We start from the raw sequence: 15,383 nt of genomic DNA on the forward strand, positions 1-15,383 counted from the left end.
ACCTCAGATTAATGGTGTTACCATTAAACGCTGCCAGCTTTGTATTCCAAATGCTAATTAAAATTACACTTCTGAACTGAAAAAGGACCGGGGTGGTTTTTTTTTTTTTAACGTGGCTCTTGGTTTATTAAATGAGAGACTCATATGTAACTGCATGGGCTGCCCCAGATCTTCTGATCAGAGTTCCGATATTTTATAGCCCATAAAAGTCACCTCCATCTCTGTTAGGTGTTGCAGAACAAATCACCGATCCAGGTGACTTGCTACGTGATACTGAGCTGTTCTCCGTTTTACTGTTTCTGTTAGAAAGAAAGCCCAGACGGAGGCCGGGCGCAGGCAGGGGTGGGGCTCGCGCGGGGGCCAGCACAGGTTTCTGTGCCGGGGTCGCTCTGGGAACTCAGACACGGCTGAGCTCAGCGTTTCCGGGAGACTTCACTACTCACCGGCTTCTTCAGCTTCTTCCTGAAGTAGTCGTATTTCTGCTTAAATTCTCTGGAATAAGGGACAGCCTGGAAAGAGAAATTTACAATTAGATAATGCGAACGACACACTGGGAGTTTTGTGCCTATGAGCCCACATTTAGAGGATATACTGACCCACAAGCCTCAACAGCCCACTGTCCACAGTACCCATGGAAGAGTCACACGTCTGCACAGCATATGGGAACTCGTGGAACTGGCAAGGGCCAGTGAGCGCTGAGGGCGGCTGTCACTCGTGGGGCCGACTCTGCGGACACTGAGGGGGTCAGGAGGGAGGCACTGCCCAGGCTGAACACACCCTCCATGCAGCTGCTGTCGTATGTGAAAGCCACACGCCAGAGCCATCTTCCAAAGTTCAGGAAAACACCTTTGCAAGGACTTCAAGCATTTTTCTCCCCACTAAGGTGAATTTATCCTCTAATTCCATCCTCCGTGAACTGCTTCACGCCGCCCTCACGTATGCACCTCCCCCTGCGGCTCGGAGTCAGCAGCTGTGATGCGCTCACACGCAGGGCCCAGGGGACCTGCCAGGCATCGCGAGAGTCCAGTCACGCCGTAGGAACCCGCAGGGACAGCCACGAGCAGAAAGGCAGCGAATGGGCACCTGGGTCCGGAGCCCACCACCGGGCGGACCACATCCCAGGAAGTCAAGTCAGGGGTCAGAAGATCTGCCCCTACTGTGTGGTGGTCTCGGGTAAGTACTTCTCCCACCCCCCAGAGCGCCGGAACTGCGGGGACGGGCTCACAGGCTGGGTGGATTCCGATTACCCCGAAGCCCTCCCAGCTCGGCAGGCAAAGCAGGAGCATTTTCACGCAGTCATTTCCAGCCTCATCTTTGCCGTGCAGGTCACGGCACCTTCATGGAGTCCCGGCTCCACTACTGGTTTGCGCGTTTTTGCTGAGCACCGGGGGATGGCTGTTATGGCTGCACAAGCCGGACCATGGCGGCCTCAGGCACCTGCCTGGGCCTCAGCAGAGGCTCCTGGTGCTGCTATCACCTTGGGGCAAGGCAGTAAAACATCGAGACCACGGGGGAACGTCTGCAGGACCCAGAGTCCACACCTCCCCTCCTGGTCACCGCTGACCAGGAAGAGACGCACAAAGGCTTCTCTCCTCCAGGAACGAGTCCACAAATCATCGCTACCCCCCCCCCCCCCGAAACCACCTTCTTCCTGACTACCATCACACGTGTGCCGCTCCGTCATCGAGAAGTTCTCAAGCCAACTTGCACTGCCTATGGCTGTAGTTTCTAAAAAGAATTGGTCCTCGTTCGATTTTCCACCGAACACTGGACTGAACCGTCCGCTCTGTCTCAGGCAACGTTCAGTCTGATGAAGCCAGGTAGGAATTCTGATTTGCGGTGCGGTGGTGGTTTTGTTGGTGTCTGGACAATCACCGCGACAAGGCAGAGGCTGCAAGGTCGGTCGCGTCAGGGGCTGCATCACGTCTGGGGCTCCACCAACTCACTCTACCGCCCCCCCCCCCCCCCCAGTCGATCTGTGTAGCAGCTCTGGGTGGGGGCTGCACCGGCTGATTTGCTCAGCAGACTCCTGGAGCACCCGCCTTGTGCAAGGCGTTTTAAGTGCCCAGGAAACGATGCACAAAGCAGGGGCTCAGCAGCAGTGAGGAAGGAAGGAATGTTCTGGAATGTTCCAGGTGAGGGCAGAGGGACGCATGCGCAGCGCCTGGGGCTCCCAGGAGAGCGCTGAGCCCCAGGTCCTGAGGGGGGCAGGGTTTGCTGACATCTTTAGCTATGACTGGCTGGGGTCGAGGAAGGCGAAACCGAGAAAATGATCTCCTTTCTTCCTCTCAGGCCAGCGCTGTGAAGTGTGACTTCCAGGCCACCCCCGCCCCCCGCCGGCTCTGGGCCGCATCTTCTAGTCCCAGGGATTTTGTCACAGTGAGGCAGGAGGAGCTGACGGCGTGCCCGGCTCTTCCATGTCCCACACTCTGCCAGCCCAGCAATTAGTATGACTTTGCTTTTGTTCCACCCCCCACTCAATGCTGAAAGAGGACTTCAACGTTCATCCCTGAGTGCAGAAGGTCAGTTGCCTTACACGACAGCCAACAGGACACTGCCCAGCCTGTGACAGCCGCAGCCAGGCAGGTGCTGGGGAGGCGTGGCTGGGAAGAGGGCGCCCCGCGCCCAGGGGACAAGGCAGACCTGGAGATCATCCTGCCCCTCCAACACTGGCTCGCTTCTCTCGCTAGAAGCTGTTCTTGTGTGGAATCTGCAGCATGATTTGGGGCCAGTTCGAGTCCCATCTGCTCCACGTCCCATGCAGCTCCCTGCAAATGTGCCTGGGAAAGCAGTGGAGGACGGTCCAAGTGCTTGGGCCCCTGTACCCACATGGGAGACCCGGAAGAAGCTCTTGGTTCCTGCATTGGGCCTGGCCCAGCCCTGGCTGTTGCGGCCATTTGGGGAGTGAGCCAGCAGATGCAAGGTATCTCTTTCACTATCTCACCCTCTCTTTCCGTAACTCTGCCTTTCAAATAGAAAAAATACATCTTACATTAAAAAGAAAAAATGTGATTTTTTTTCTGTACTGTCTTCCATAAAAGAGTCCAACAAGGACCCCAAAGACACTGGCCCAGTGCAGCTTCCAAAGAGAATTACCTGCTTGTTGTTAGCAATGAGCTGACCGACTGTCTCAAACCCCTGCATCTCATTTGCTCACGTACAGTGTAACTTTTATAACAGGCCCATGAAATGTGCATAACGCCCCTTTGGGAAACACGAATGATCCCCTTTGCTCTTCACTAAACATGACTTCTTTCCCACGCAGACTGGAACCCGAGGTGCCCGAGTCGGTTCTACACGACTGAAAGGGGTGACACGGAGTTGGGGTGACACAGTGTCGGGGTGACACGGCACTCCTTGCAGAGACGTGGACACCTCGGGTTCCATCCTGACTGCCACTCACACGGCCGGCTGGTGGCAGCGTGGTCCACGCTGAGTTCCTGAGAGGCTGGGGGAAGCACCATGAGCCCGCCCTTCAGAGAACACCGCTGCTTCGGATCAGCTGACTGAGGGTTCCTGGGGAAGTGTGTGCTGCGACCCTGCAGTGAGGCGGTGCCTGTGTGGACAGCCCGGGCAGATGCCGCATGCAGTCACGCCGGCACACTGACCGACGTGAGGCTGCGGGCTCGCTGTCACAGACAGGGCCCTTCCAGAAAAGACAGAAGCACTGGCCTGATTCACAATGCCTTCTTTAAAACCTGGGAGAAACGGGAACCCCAGGGAGTAGATAAGCAGAGAGATTCAGCGTCAGGGGCGAGAGTGGGCGGGACCAATGCACAGTGTGGAGATGTGAACCCTTCCACAGGGAGACAGAACCTGGCTGACAGCCTGCACGCACCAGGGGGCCCACGGCCAATGCCGGAAAGCGGACCAAGACAACACGGCTCCCCCGCTCGGGGAAGCTGCAAGAACGCTTCTTCAGCTCCCGTCCAGGACCATAAATGGGAGAGAAATGAAGAGCAAACAGGCCGGTAATAAATCCATACTCCACGCCTGCACCAGAGCGCAGAGGAGGTCCACAGTCACACACGCTGTGGTGCGTGAGCCCAGGCGGAGCGGCTAAGAGGAAAAATAGGTCAGGACTTAAAAAGCCCACGGGGGAAAAAAGATGATGAGCTTGTTTATTCGTTCTCTCTCACACACAGATTATAACCTAACCAGGCAATAAACTATCACTGAGAGTCTACAGACAGAACAAGGGGGAGGGCCGAGGGCTCCAGCACCTGGAAGAGAGCTACGCAGGAAGTGTCATAAAGATGATAAAGGAGATGAAAGAAACAAACAGAAGAACAGGCAGAATAATTACAGATAAAGCAGACCTTAGAAAACCAAATGACCTTCGGCAATTAAACAGCCACCGCAATAAGAGGCGCAAGGAGCTCACAGGGGTAGAGTACAAAGAAGTTTAAGGAAGAACTGACTGCAAGAGCAGGGTGGTAACTCACCATCCAGCAACGCGAGACGGAACACTGGGAAAGGCGGCTTGAAAGTGAACCCGGCTCCCAACAGGAGCTGCGGGAGCGGAGAAAGAGAGACAGCAGGAAGAACGCAGCACGCCCGGCTGACATTCCCCCAGAACGCAGCAAGGGCACGAGCCTCACGTGGAAGAACCCTGCGCTCCAAGCAGAACACACAAGGAGAAACCCACCCTCGGGTACGCGACAGTGAGAAGGCAGAACGTCAAAGACACAGAGAACACGCAGCACCACCAGAGAAAGGAGCCGCTTGCTCCCGGAAATGGTGATCAGACCGACGGGAGCCTCTCCGTCACCAGTCATGGAGCACACACAGGAGGATCGCCGATGCATGGAAAGAAAATAAGGTAACCAAGGATTCTACAACCAGCCGATGTAACATTTAACAGTGAGGGCAAACACCAAGAGACAGTCTCGGAGAGAGGTCCCCGGGCAGAGGCGCTTGGGTGAGAGGGCAGGGAACCGTTGGGAGGGCTTCTGGCAGCACAGAGAGGCTCAGCGCTGCACACTCAGCAGGTGCCAGCGGTGCTGATGCCGAGCACACACTCAGAGCTGGCACCGCCGCCCGTTCACTAGGAAGACGGCCTGGGAAACACAGGGCACGTGCAGGTGCCAACAGAGGGCAAAGCAAGTTGCTCACTGGAGGCAAAATGACCTCAAAACAACAGGCTGGGGAAGAAGGGCGAAACGGGCACGACTGCAGTTTCCAGACAAGGCAGTTGCAGAATTCTACCCAGCAGTGACGCGGAAAGCGGAGGGGGAAGAATGGCAGTCGAGTCCTGACACCACCCGGGGGAGAGTGGAGGGGCCCATTTTACTCTCAGGTATGTGGGTTAAAAATGCTCAGGTGGGGCCGGCAGCCCATATGGGCACCGGGTTCTAGCTCTCTGCTGTGGCCCGGGAGTGCAGTGGAGGAGGCCCAGGTCCTTGGGCCCTACACCCGCATGGGAGACCAGGAGGAAGCACCTGGCTCCTGGCTTCGGATCAGCGCAGGGTGCCGGATGTAGTGGCCATTTAGGGGGTGAACCAATGGAAGGAAGACCTTTCTCTCTGTCTCTCTCTCTCTCTCAGTCTAACTCTGCCTGTCAAATTTAAAAAACAATGCTCAGGTGAGCACTAAACCAAAGAGACAGAGAGTACAACTGCAGGCATGTAGAAGATACAGACTACTCTATGCACCTCACACGGGGCAAGAAGTCAGAGAACTCCCAGAGGTAAGGGAGATAGAAGACGGAAGAGGCAAACTGCGTGGGATGAGAGAAAGCAAGTGCAATGGTATAAATCCCAAACAAAAGTGACAGAGCAGCACTCAGCATGCGGATTCTAACACAACTACCTGGATTAGGTGAAACTGGCACAAAAAAAGGCAACACAAAAACGGCCAATTCCACACCAGGGGCTTGGCCACATGGACACAAAGAACCCTACCCCAACAGAAGACACAATGCATGCTCCTTTGAAACACAAAGGAGGACATTCATAAAATATGCCAGGCCTCCAGGGAAGTTTCAAATACACTCCAACAAATACCTGAGGGCCTTGTTCTGACACCACAATGCAGTAAAACAAGAAAAATGGGGGCATTTCAAAAAGCTCATGGAAAATGCAAGTCATGAGAAATCACGCAAGGATTGAAAACTAAAGTGTTTAATTCCATGTTTTTCACTATCCTTATAAATGAGAAAACACAGAGAAAAGCCTCCCATACTCAGAACCGCAAAGTCTGGGGCTGGCACAGCGGCACTGGGCAAGCTGCCTGCAGTGCTGGCCTCCCACACAGCCACCAGTTTGAGTCCCGGCAGCTCCACTTCCCATCCGGCTCCCTGCCAATGCACCTGGGAAGGCAGCAGAGGATGGCTCAAGTGCTTGGGGCCCTGCACCCACGTGGGAGGCCCAGATAGAATCCTGGGCTCCTGGCTTCAGCCTGGCCCGGCCCTGGCTGTTGCAGCCATTTGGGAGGAATGAAGAAGCAGACGGAAGATCTCCTTCTCTCTCTGTGACTGCCTTTCAAATAAATAAATAAAATTTTTTAAAAGAAAAAAGAAGCTAAAAAGCTATTCTAACTAACTTGTAAGTTAAGAAGAAAAATCACTTGGAAATGGCCAAGTACTCAGAAAAGATGGACAACAAAGGTCAAATGTCTACATCACGTTGCCCGCGACAGAAAAGACACACCCTCGGTGAAAGCGACAGCATGAATAGTAACTCAAGAGTAAACAATGGATAGAAAACAAATAAAAATCTGTCTTGGGGACAAATCTAGGGTGCTACACGATTTTCACTAAGGATCAGTAAGCATCCGCCATGTCCAAGTGAAGGCAGATGACTGGTGATGGGAGTATTTGAAAAAGTCTCAAATCATCCTATGAATAGACTTCTGCCACCTAAAACCAGCAGTGTCTCAGCTCTGCCTTGTTTCTAACGCAGCGGAAGGGGAAAGATTATTCCAATAACCAACTGTGGCTAAATAAGTGCAAAGGAAGCCGCCGGCGGGAGGCAGTGGATTTTCAGCTGTGAAGAGGAAAACGTGGCTGACTGTCTTAGTCCAGGCCTCATTTGGCGCTCCGCGTAGGAAGCACTACCTGAGAAGCTCACCACATTCAGCAAGCAAATCCAGCACACAGCTAAAAGGAGCGCCAGCTACCAAAGCCCATTCGCTTCGCAGTAACCTCTAAGTTCTCCTGTTTTGAGGGGGAGGCGTCTGGTCCAGAGGTAACGACACCATACCCCACATCAGAGCACTGGGCTTGCTGCCCCGCCCCAGCTCCTGAGCCTAGCTTGCTGCCGCTGCGTCACGGCCCGGAAGGCAGTGGTGGCCACGGCTCAGGCCGTGAGTTGGGTGCCTGCCCCTCATGTCACGGGGCTGGCTGTGGTCCCCGCGGGGGGCCGTTGGGGCCATCTGGGGAGTGAACCAGTCGATGGGAGCTCTGTCTGTCCATCTCTCTGCCTCTTACGTTAAAAAGTGAAAACACGACTGGAACAGGCAGAGTAAAGCCATGCGGTCAGCATTCTCTAATTTACCTGCTGCCCTCTGGTCAGTTCCTTCTGTCCCTCCGGCCTCTTTCACAAGAACCGCAGGGGGCGCGCTCCGCTGACCCGACTGGGTTTCCTGCATCATCTCCTTGCCTTCCTACAGACTGACCCGCGGGGGTTCAATACCAGCGTCTCCCGTCACTGAGTGACAGTGGGATTCTCCCTCCTCCCCCTTCCCCTTCTAGAAGCTGTGTGCTGCAGGGCTTCAAGCGGTCAGAACTGACACCTTTTTTACTCAGCACAGGGGAGGCGCAGGATGAGAAAGGGGGTCAGCAGAGTCTCACAGACCCTAACTCAGCTCCTGACGTGAGCCACAGCAGCGCTGCCACTGCTACAGATGTTTGTTAAGGCTGGAAGACATCTAAGGTTGTTAGCCTGCACTGACTACCTTTGGCCTAAAGAAACGACGGAACTCTCCGAACACAGGGCGTGGCTTTGCTTCACACGAAAACAGAAGAAATTCTGAATAGTTTTAACCCACCCTGTTAGGGAGAATACGAGAAAGTGTGCTGTTCTGCTGCCATCATCAAACCATGTCCTTTTCCTTCGTAAGGAAAGCGCAGGCAGCCGAACCTGGCCCGGAGTCTCCCACGAAGAAGGGACGAGAGCAACATGGAGCCACTCAGTTATGCACGTCCCCTGTCGTCACGGAGCCAGCACATGAGAGACGCGTGCGTCCCCCCCCCGCCCCCGAGTCCCGGGCTAAGTCAGAACGCCAGAATACTGACCGGACCGGTGATGGCTGGGTTCTGCAGTCTTGGGTCTTCCCACTGGGTGATTTTGCTGTCTGAAAATGTCAAAGGAAATGAAAATCAGCACATGAGTTCAAATCCAGTCTGTGCGAAGAGCGTTTCAGAAAGAAGCGTTTCTGGATTCTTCCCAAGTTGTCCAGATCCCCACTCAGCCCCCAAAACAGAAGCTGAGCATTCGCGGGTTAGACGGGAACTGTGCTATGCACGGTAACCCTCTCTCCACAGCCTGTGTCATCAAAAACGCGTGTCTACAGGAAAACCATCCACGCACACTGTTTTTGGCAAGCTATCTGCTGAAATTTTGACTATAAATCCCTGTTCATACAAGGATTTATAACTTGGTCTTGATAATAATTTAATTTCAAAAAAGGCATTAAGAAGTCTTAGGTCGCCAGAAGGTTGAAAACATGATTTTTCCCTCGTAATTTCAAATGTTTTATTATTTGCTTATGGTGTCAAGAAACAATACTTTCAAATAAGAATCCTATAGAGAAGAAATAAATATTCAGACATGCGTCACTCAAATACAAAGAATCAAAGCAGCTAAGGCAGCCCAAAACGTGAGAATTAGATGTAATCGAGGAGTCCAGAGAAAAGTCTCCCTTCTGGCCAGCTTGCTGCGAGCTGGGTTTCTTCCTTCCAAATGAGTGGACGTGAACAAGGCTGCTTAGTGCTAGCTACACCACTACTCGGGGAGGCACAGAACTGCGGTCTGCACTGTCTGGGGTCTGTGGCTGTGCAGAACTAAAAAGGCGGCGGATTCCTGAAAACACTGGGGCGGCACAGGGTGCACTTGCAGAAATGATATCATGAGTGCAGGCTGCGGGAGAGTGGAGTTTCAGGAACTCTAAGTGGGCTCATGATAATAACAAAAGGAGATTATCTGTTTTAAAAGTAAAGGATCTCAATTCTGTTTATTTCCTGTATACTCTTTAAGTGAGCCGATGAACAACTGATGAATTCTGTTTTAAGGATCATACCAGGAATTTAAAGTCTCATTATTATTTTAATGAAAGCAGAGTTTTTTTTTTTTTAAAGCACGGTGTAGTGGGTGGGGAGGCCACCTGCAGTACCGCATCCTATATGGGTGCCGGTTTGAGTCCCGGCTGCTCCACTTCTGATCTATCTCTCTGCTATGGCCTGGGAAAGCAATAGAAGATGGTCAGAGACCTTGGGCCCCTGCACCCATTGGGGAGACCCACAAGAAGCTCCTGGCTCCTGGCTTCGGGTTGGCTCAGTTCTGGCTGTTGTGGCCACTGGGGGAGTGAACCAGCAGATGGAAGACCTCTCTGTCTGTCTCTGTCTCTCTCTCTCTGCCTCTGTCTCTCTGTGAATCTGCCTTTCAAATAAATAAATAAATAAATCTTTTAAAAAAAAAAAAGCTACTACCAAAGCTCAGGATGGTTCCAGGATCCTGACTTTGTTTTCATGCTGGCAAAAAATTTACATGGAAAGCCTGAACTGTGTTTATAGAGTATCTTGGTGGAAGCAAAAGGCACTTTTGGGTCCCTTACATCTTGGAAACAGAAGACTTTGGAAAGTTCAAGTTGCTGGATGGAAACTTTAACTTGTGATGGAAAACAAAAGAAAACCAAGGAAAGGAGACAGAATACAGCGGAGCACCAACTGCGCCTTACAAAAGAACTGGGGCTGCAACCATACTGACCAGCGACTCGCGACTCGCAGGCTCCCGAGCCCTCAGACCAGATCTGAGCTTTGAGCGCTGTCCCTGCCACCTGCACCCGGGGTTCCTAAAGCTGGCCCAGGTGAGCTCTACCCACAGCGAACCCCTGGTCACCCTCACCACGAGGGTCCATGTGATCCCGACACGAGCAGCAGGGAACCCTCCTGAACTGCCCCGTTTCTCTCCCGGAAAGCCCCTTGCTGAAGTGCTTCTCCGTCAGCCTGCTCTCTGGGCTCTCCTGGCCGTACGCGCCCTCTTCCCTGCAGCTCTGCCGGAACAGTCCTGCTGAGGCACAAACTGACCACTGCCGCCCTCTCTGGACCTGCCTGCAGAATGCGCCCGAGTCTCCCACAGCCACAGACACCCTGAGGGTGCCTCACGGCACACCAGCAACGGGAAACAGCTGTGTAGTCGCGCACCCGCACTTCTCTCCCCGCCTGAGCACTGCTTGTCACGGTGCTCGCCCGGCTCAAGTGCACTCCATGCTGGGGAGATCCCCTCAAAGGCTCCCAGTCCATGAGATCTTCTCGCAATCTCCCCAAGCCCTGCCCCCAACCACTCCCCAAGCAGGTGCAGTCTTTCCAACTGGGCACTCCTGGAATACCTCCTGGCTACCCCCACTAGACGAAAGGCCCCTGAAGACAGGGGTTGTGTTTGTGATTCTGCAACCTGCACCCTTAAAGAGGTCCTAGCGTGGAACGACTGAATGAAGTCGATGGTGAAAACAAAGTCGCTTTAAAACAGTCTGAGCTTTTAGAACCGTCCACGCTTCCGTGTGGCTACAGGAAAGACCAATCCGGCAGTGAAGTACTGTTGATGCTGAGTGGATGGTGGCCAGCTACATACTTGCTTCAACTTTTCAGTCTACACTTGCTTCCTTCCACACACAGCATTTCAAATAGAAGGTCTAGAAGGAAGAATGAGGAGGGGAAACTCTGTATTTATCCTTTATAGACTCGCTGGGGTTTGCTTTCTGCTCTCTGTGTGTCAGATAGCTGGGGCCAGCTACTCAGCTGCCGGGCATACGAGGCCTTTAAGAAGAATGACGTCACTGCTGGTACAGCCGGAGAGTCAGCTGCAGACCTTCCGTAACCTTTCACAGCAGGCCCGCCCGAGACAGGCGCTCCTCCATAAACATCAAGCCCAGGAATCAAGAGCTCCGAAGAGAAGCAGGCACTGAGTGTTCCCTGCTTCTGAAATGGACTCTTTAAGATGGCTGAAGACCATTAATCTTCTTCTTTTTTTTTAAACAGGCAGAGTAGACAGTGAGAGAGAGAGACAAAGAGAAAGGTCTTCCTTTGCTGTTGGTTCACCCTCCAATGGCCGCCGCAGTGCACTGCAGCCGGCGCACCGCGCTGATCCGAAGCCAGGAGCCAGGTGCTTCTCCTGGTCTCCCATGGGGTGCAGGGCCCAAGCACCTGGGCCATCCTCCACTGCACTCCCGGGCCACAGCAGAGAGCTGGCCTGGAAGAGGGGCAACCGGGACAGAATCTGGTGCCCCGACCGGGTCCAGAACCCGGCGTGCTGGCGCTGCTAGGCGGAGGATTAGCCTAGTGAGCTGCGGCGCCAGCCTGAAGACCATTAATCTTCAAGACGAATTCACGAGCTGAAAACCATCCACTACCCTGATTACTGGGTGCTGAATTTTGGCAGAAAGTTGTTTAAAAGGAGCGGTTTCCCTCTGGGCCCCCTAAATGTTGTCGCCAAGGTAACTGAACCCCTCTGGAGGGTAGCTGTCAGGCTGATAAAGCCTCTTAAAAAGACAGGTATTCTGCACTTTACACGAACTGCACTTCGGTGAAGGGGAGGCGAACTGGACTATTGTGCTGCTACGTGCTCCTTGCCGCTGTCCACTCACTCAGCCGTGACAGATCACGGAAAATGCGCAGAAACAGCATAAAGAGCTAACGGAGTTCACGGAAGCAGATCTTTTCCTTTCAGTTTAATTTCTAAGCGGGTGACCTTCTCTCATCAGTACAGGCCAGCCTGGCCCTGCACACCGTCTCTGCCGCACTGCTCGATTCCTGGGAGCGTGGAGCTGTCAGACGAACTGGGACTGCTCGAGAGGAGAGGCTGTTCCGCCGTGAGGAGCAGCCCAGGCTCGTGGCAGGCAGCTGCCCTCTTCCACCTCCTGGTGAGCAGGAACGGGGCCGGCCCCTGGGCTGCAGGGCTGCAGGGCTGCTGCCACCGCCGCTCCAGGAGCCACCCCTACGGTCTGGCCAAGGACGACAACTTCCTGAGACCCTCACCACCAACCCCCAGTGAACTCCAAGCCAAATCTCAAGCCTACGCGTGCCCCTAGCCCATCACTGTTAGGATTTCTAATGTACACCAGGGAAGCCCTTTATAGTAGGCACTAGTGGTTTTTTTTTCTTTTGCTTTTCTTTTTGGCACCTGAAGTTCTTATCAGGTTGACCTAAGCACTGGATCACTACCAGCCAGGACACCAGCATAAGACAGTGTGACACCTGCGTGTAGCAGACCAAGGCTGTGCTACCAGTGAAAGCCTTACTTTAACACAGCCCTCACTAGTCACACTTGTCTTTAAAAACTGAAACTGGGGCCAGCGCCGGCACACCAGGTTCTAGTCCCGGTCAGGGCGCTGGATTCTGTCCCGGTTGCCCCTCTTCCAGTCCAGCTCTCTGCTGTGGCCAGGGAGTGCAGTGGAGGATGGCCCAAGTGCTTGGGCCCTGCACCTGCATGGGAGAACAGGAGAAGCACCTGGCTCCTGGCTTCGGATCAGCGTGGTGTGCCGGCCGCAGCGCGCCAGCCGCAGCGGCCATTAGAGGGTGAACCAACGGTAAAAGTAAGACCTTTCTCTCTGTCTCTCTTTCTCACTGTCCACTCTGCCTGTTAAAAAAAAAAAAAAAATGAAAAACACTGAAACTGGAATGCTTAAAAAAAAAAAAAAAAAACTGGGGAAATGGAGTGTGACACCTCTCCCACTTCAGCACGTAGTCTTAAGCCTAGAACTGCAGATGTGTAGCATATTAAGGAGAACTGTGGGGTACATGTGTGCACCTTGTAGCACTGATGGCAATAATTTTATGCTCCCTGAAAAATTCTGCCGAGTAGAGAGATTGCTATTTTGATGGATCAAAGACAAAAACTGCCTATGCACACTAAAATACCTAATTTAGTCCAAAAGGTGGGAAGCACTACCGCCCGGTCCAATACATCCAGGGCTTCTCCTTGATTTTTAACGCTGAGCTGCTGGACCACATTGAATCCCACCTGCAGGCACTCCTACCGACACTGCACTCAGCCCCGAGCGCCGTCTGGATGAGGCACCGGGCGTCAGAGATCCTGACAAATCCTACGCTGCTGGTGTGAGGAGTCTTCGTGGCCAGACTTCCCAGCAAGAGGCTCCCCTGGGCGCTTTTGTTTAATCATGAAAATGTGGGGAAACCCAGCACGGACTTCCTGTCTAGGACCCAGATGAAAACAAAGACCCACGCACGACCATATCCAATGCAGGCTTTGCGTCTGACATCTACTTCAAGTGTTTTTTATTTTTTTGAGCATACTTCTTCAGGAATTCCAGGGCTATGTTTACACAGTCCCACGATGAACACGTCACCTCGCGCGAGGATGACCAAAAACCAACAAACAAAACACGCAAGTGAAAAGCCCCCTGGCTAAACGCAGCGTTAGTGTAACTTTTAGTTGAGATGAGAAGCCACACATTATTGAGAGGCACTGGAGCAAGTGTACTACAGTTTCAGGACGAGAACTACACGCATTAGTGTGTTGGGTGCGGGGACACATGGTACGAATAGAAAATAAGGTCAGAACAGGCACGCTGCCGGCAGGGCCGAGGGCTTCTCGCGCTGTTCACACACAGACGGTTTGTTTGTAACGAGGTCGTCACTTCTAATCTTATTTTCTATTACGAGTGTATTTATTAAAAGCGCAAAAGTCAAGGGACCATCAACCAAAAAAAAAGTTTTAAAAAATTAAAAGTTAATAGGTCACAAGATCAAATGGGGGGGAAGCTTCACGGCTGCTTTAAAAGCAAACTTGGGGTGAATGCACAGTACCGTAGGCGGGCACTGACTCCCCGGGGTCACTCTCTCCACATAACACCTGGCTGCCTGGACGGAGAGCGAAACGACACAGCTTTCACTATCATATCTGAATTCCCACCTCCCCGCCTTTCCCGGCAACACCCGCGTGGCCGCGGCAGCGGCTACTTACTGTGATCGATGTAGAACGTCCGGCCGTCCAAGTGAATCCTTTCTTCCCAGCCAGGCTAGGATGCGAGGCAGGGCGCGAGAGGGGGAGACACAAACCTGGGTTAGCAACGCACGGTCAAAGGCAGCGTCCACAACCTCTCTCCCTCTTGTCTGAGCGCACAGGCTCACAGTGAGAACCAGCTCATCGCGAACATTTCCAGTGAACGCGTGACGAGCTCCGGCGTTATCGTGTGCTCAGCGGCCTCAGATACAGTCCCTGCCTGAAGTACCGGAGACGGGGCTGCGATCTCACCAGCTTCCCACCCAGGGCACAGCACCAACAGGTGAGGCCGAGGCTGCAGCCCACACCAATTTAACGAGGTATGGAGTACTACAGGGAGGCAGGAGGGAGGCTGATGGAAGACATGGGATTGGGGCCGGAGCTGTGGTGCAGTAGGCTGAGCCCCTGCTGTGGCGCCGGCATCCCTTATGGGCGCTGGTTTGCAACCTGGCTGCTCTTCTTCAATCCAACTCTCTGCTATGGCCTGGGAAAGCAGCAGAGGATGGCCCAAGTGCTTGGGCCCCTGCACCCTAGTGGGAGACCCAGAGGAAGCTCCTGGCTCAAGCCAGCGCCGCGGCTCACCAGGCTAATCCTCCGCCTAGCGGCGCCGGCACACCGGGTTCTAGTCCCGGTCGGGGCACCGGATTCTGTCCCGGTTGCCCCTCTTCCAGGCCAGCTCTCTGCTGTGGCCAGGGAGTGCAGTGGAGGATGGCCCAGGTGCTTGGGCCCTGCACCCCATGGGAGACCAGGAAAAGCACCTGGCTCCTGGCTCCTGCCATCGGATCAGCGCGGTGCGCCGGCTGCAGCGTGCCGGCCATTGGAGGGTGAACCAATGGCAAAGGAAGACCTTTCTCTCTGTCTCTCTCACTGTCCACTCTGCCTGTCAAAAAAAAAAAAAAAAAAAAAAAGGAAGCTCCTGGCTCTGGATTGGCCCAGCTCTGGCTGTTGCAGCCACTTAGGGAGTGAACCAGCGGAGGGATGACCTTTCTCTAGGCTTCTCCCTCTCTGTGCCTTTAACTCTACCTTTCAAGCAGATAAATAAATCTTTATACACACACACACACCCATGGGACACAGTATATTCATTCACGTTATCAGCAGGCCAAAACATAGGATGGGTCTTACAAAGGTCATGGAAAATCTATTTTGGAAACCTATCAATGGATTCCAACATTTTTCACACCAAAATAAACTTATCATTTA

At 53.4% G+C, this 15,383-nt stretch overlaps 1 protein-coding gene across 20 annotated transcripts in view; it reads right to left on the bottom strand.

Annotated features, from left to right (window-relative positions):
• Nucleotides 1–15,383, bottom strand: part of NEDD4L (NEDD4 like E3 ubiquitin protein ligase) — a 320,618-nt gene that overhangs the window by 24,222 nt on the left and 281,013 nt on the right. For 13 of the 20 annotated variants that reach the window (XM_008261408.4, XM_008261406.4, XM_008261399.4 and 10 more), the window contains 4 exons: nt 14,142–14,196; nt 13,985–14,038; nt 8,237–8,295; nt 444–509 (listed from right to left, as the gene is read on the bottom strand). In XM_008261408.4, coding sequence (XP_008259630.2) covers nt 444–509; nt 8,237–8,295; nt 13,985–14,038; nt 14,142–14,196 — 234 coding nt within the window. The remainder of the gene's footprint in view (nt 1–443; nt 510–8,236; nt 8,296–13,984; nt 14,039–14,141; nt 14,197–15,383) is intronic. The other 7 variants (XM_051851903.2, XM_051851904.2, XM_070050121.1 and 4 more) reach the window with 1 other exon arrangement.

Source organism: Oryctolagus cuniculus, chromosome 10 (genome assembly GCF_964237555.1).
Source record: "Oryctolagus cuniculus chromosome 10, mOryCun1.1, whole genome shotgun sequence".
In the NCBI taxonomy this organism is placed as follows: domain Eukaryota; kingdom Metazoa; phylum Chordata; class Mammalia; order Lagomorpha; family Leporidae; genus Oryctolagus; species Oryctolagus cuniculus.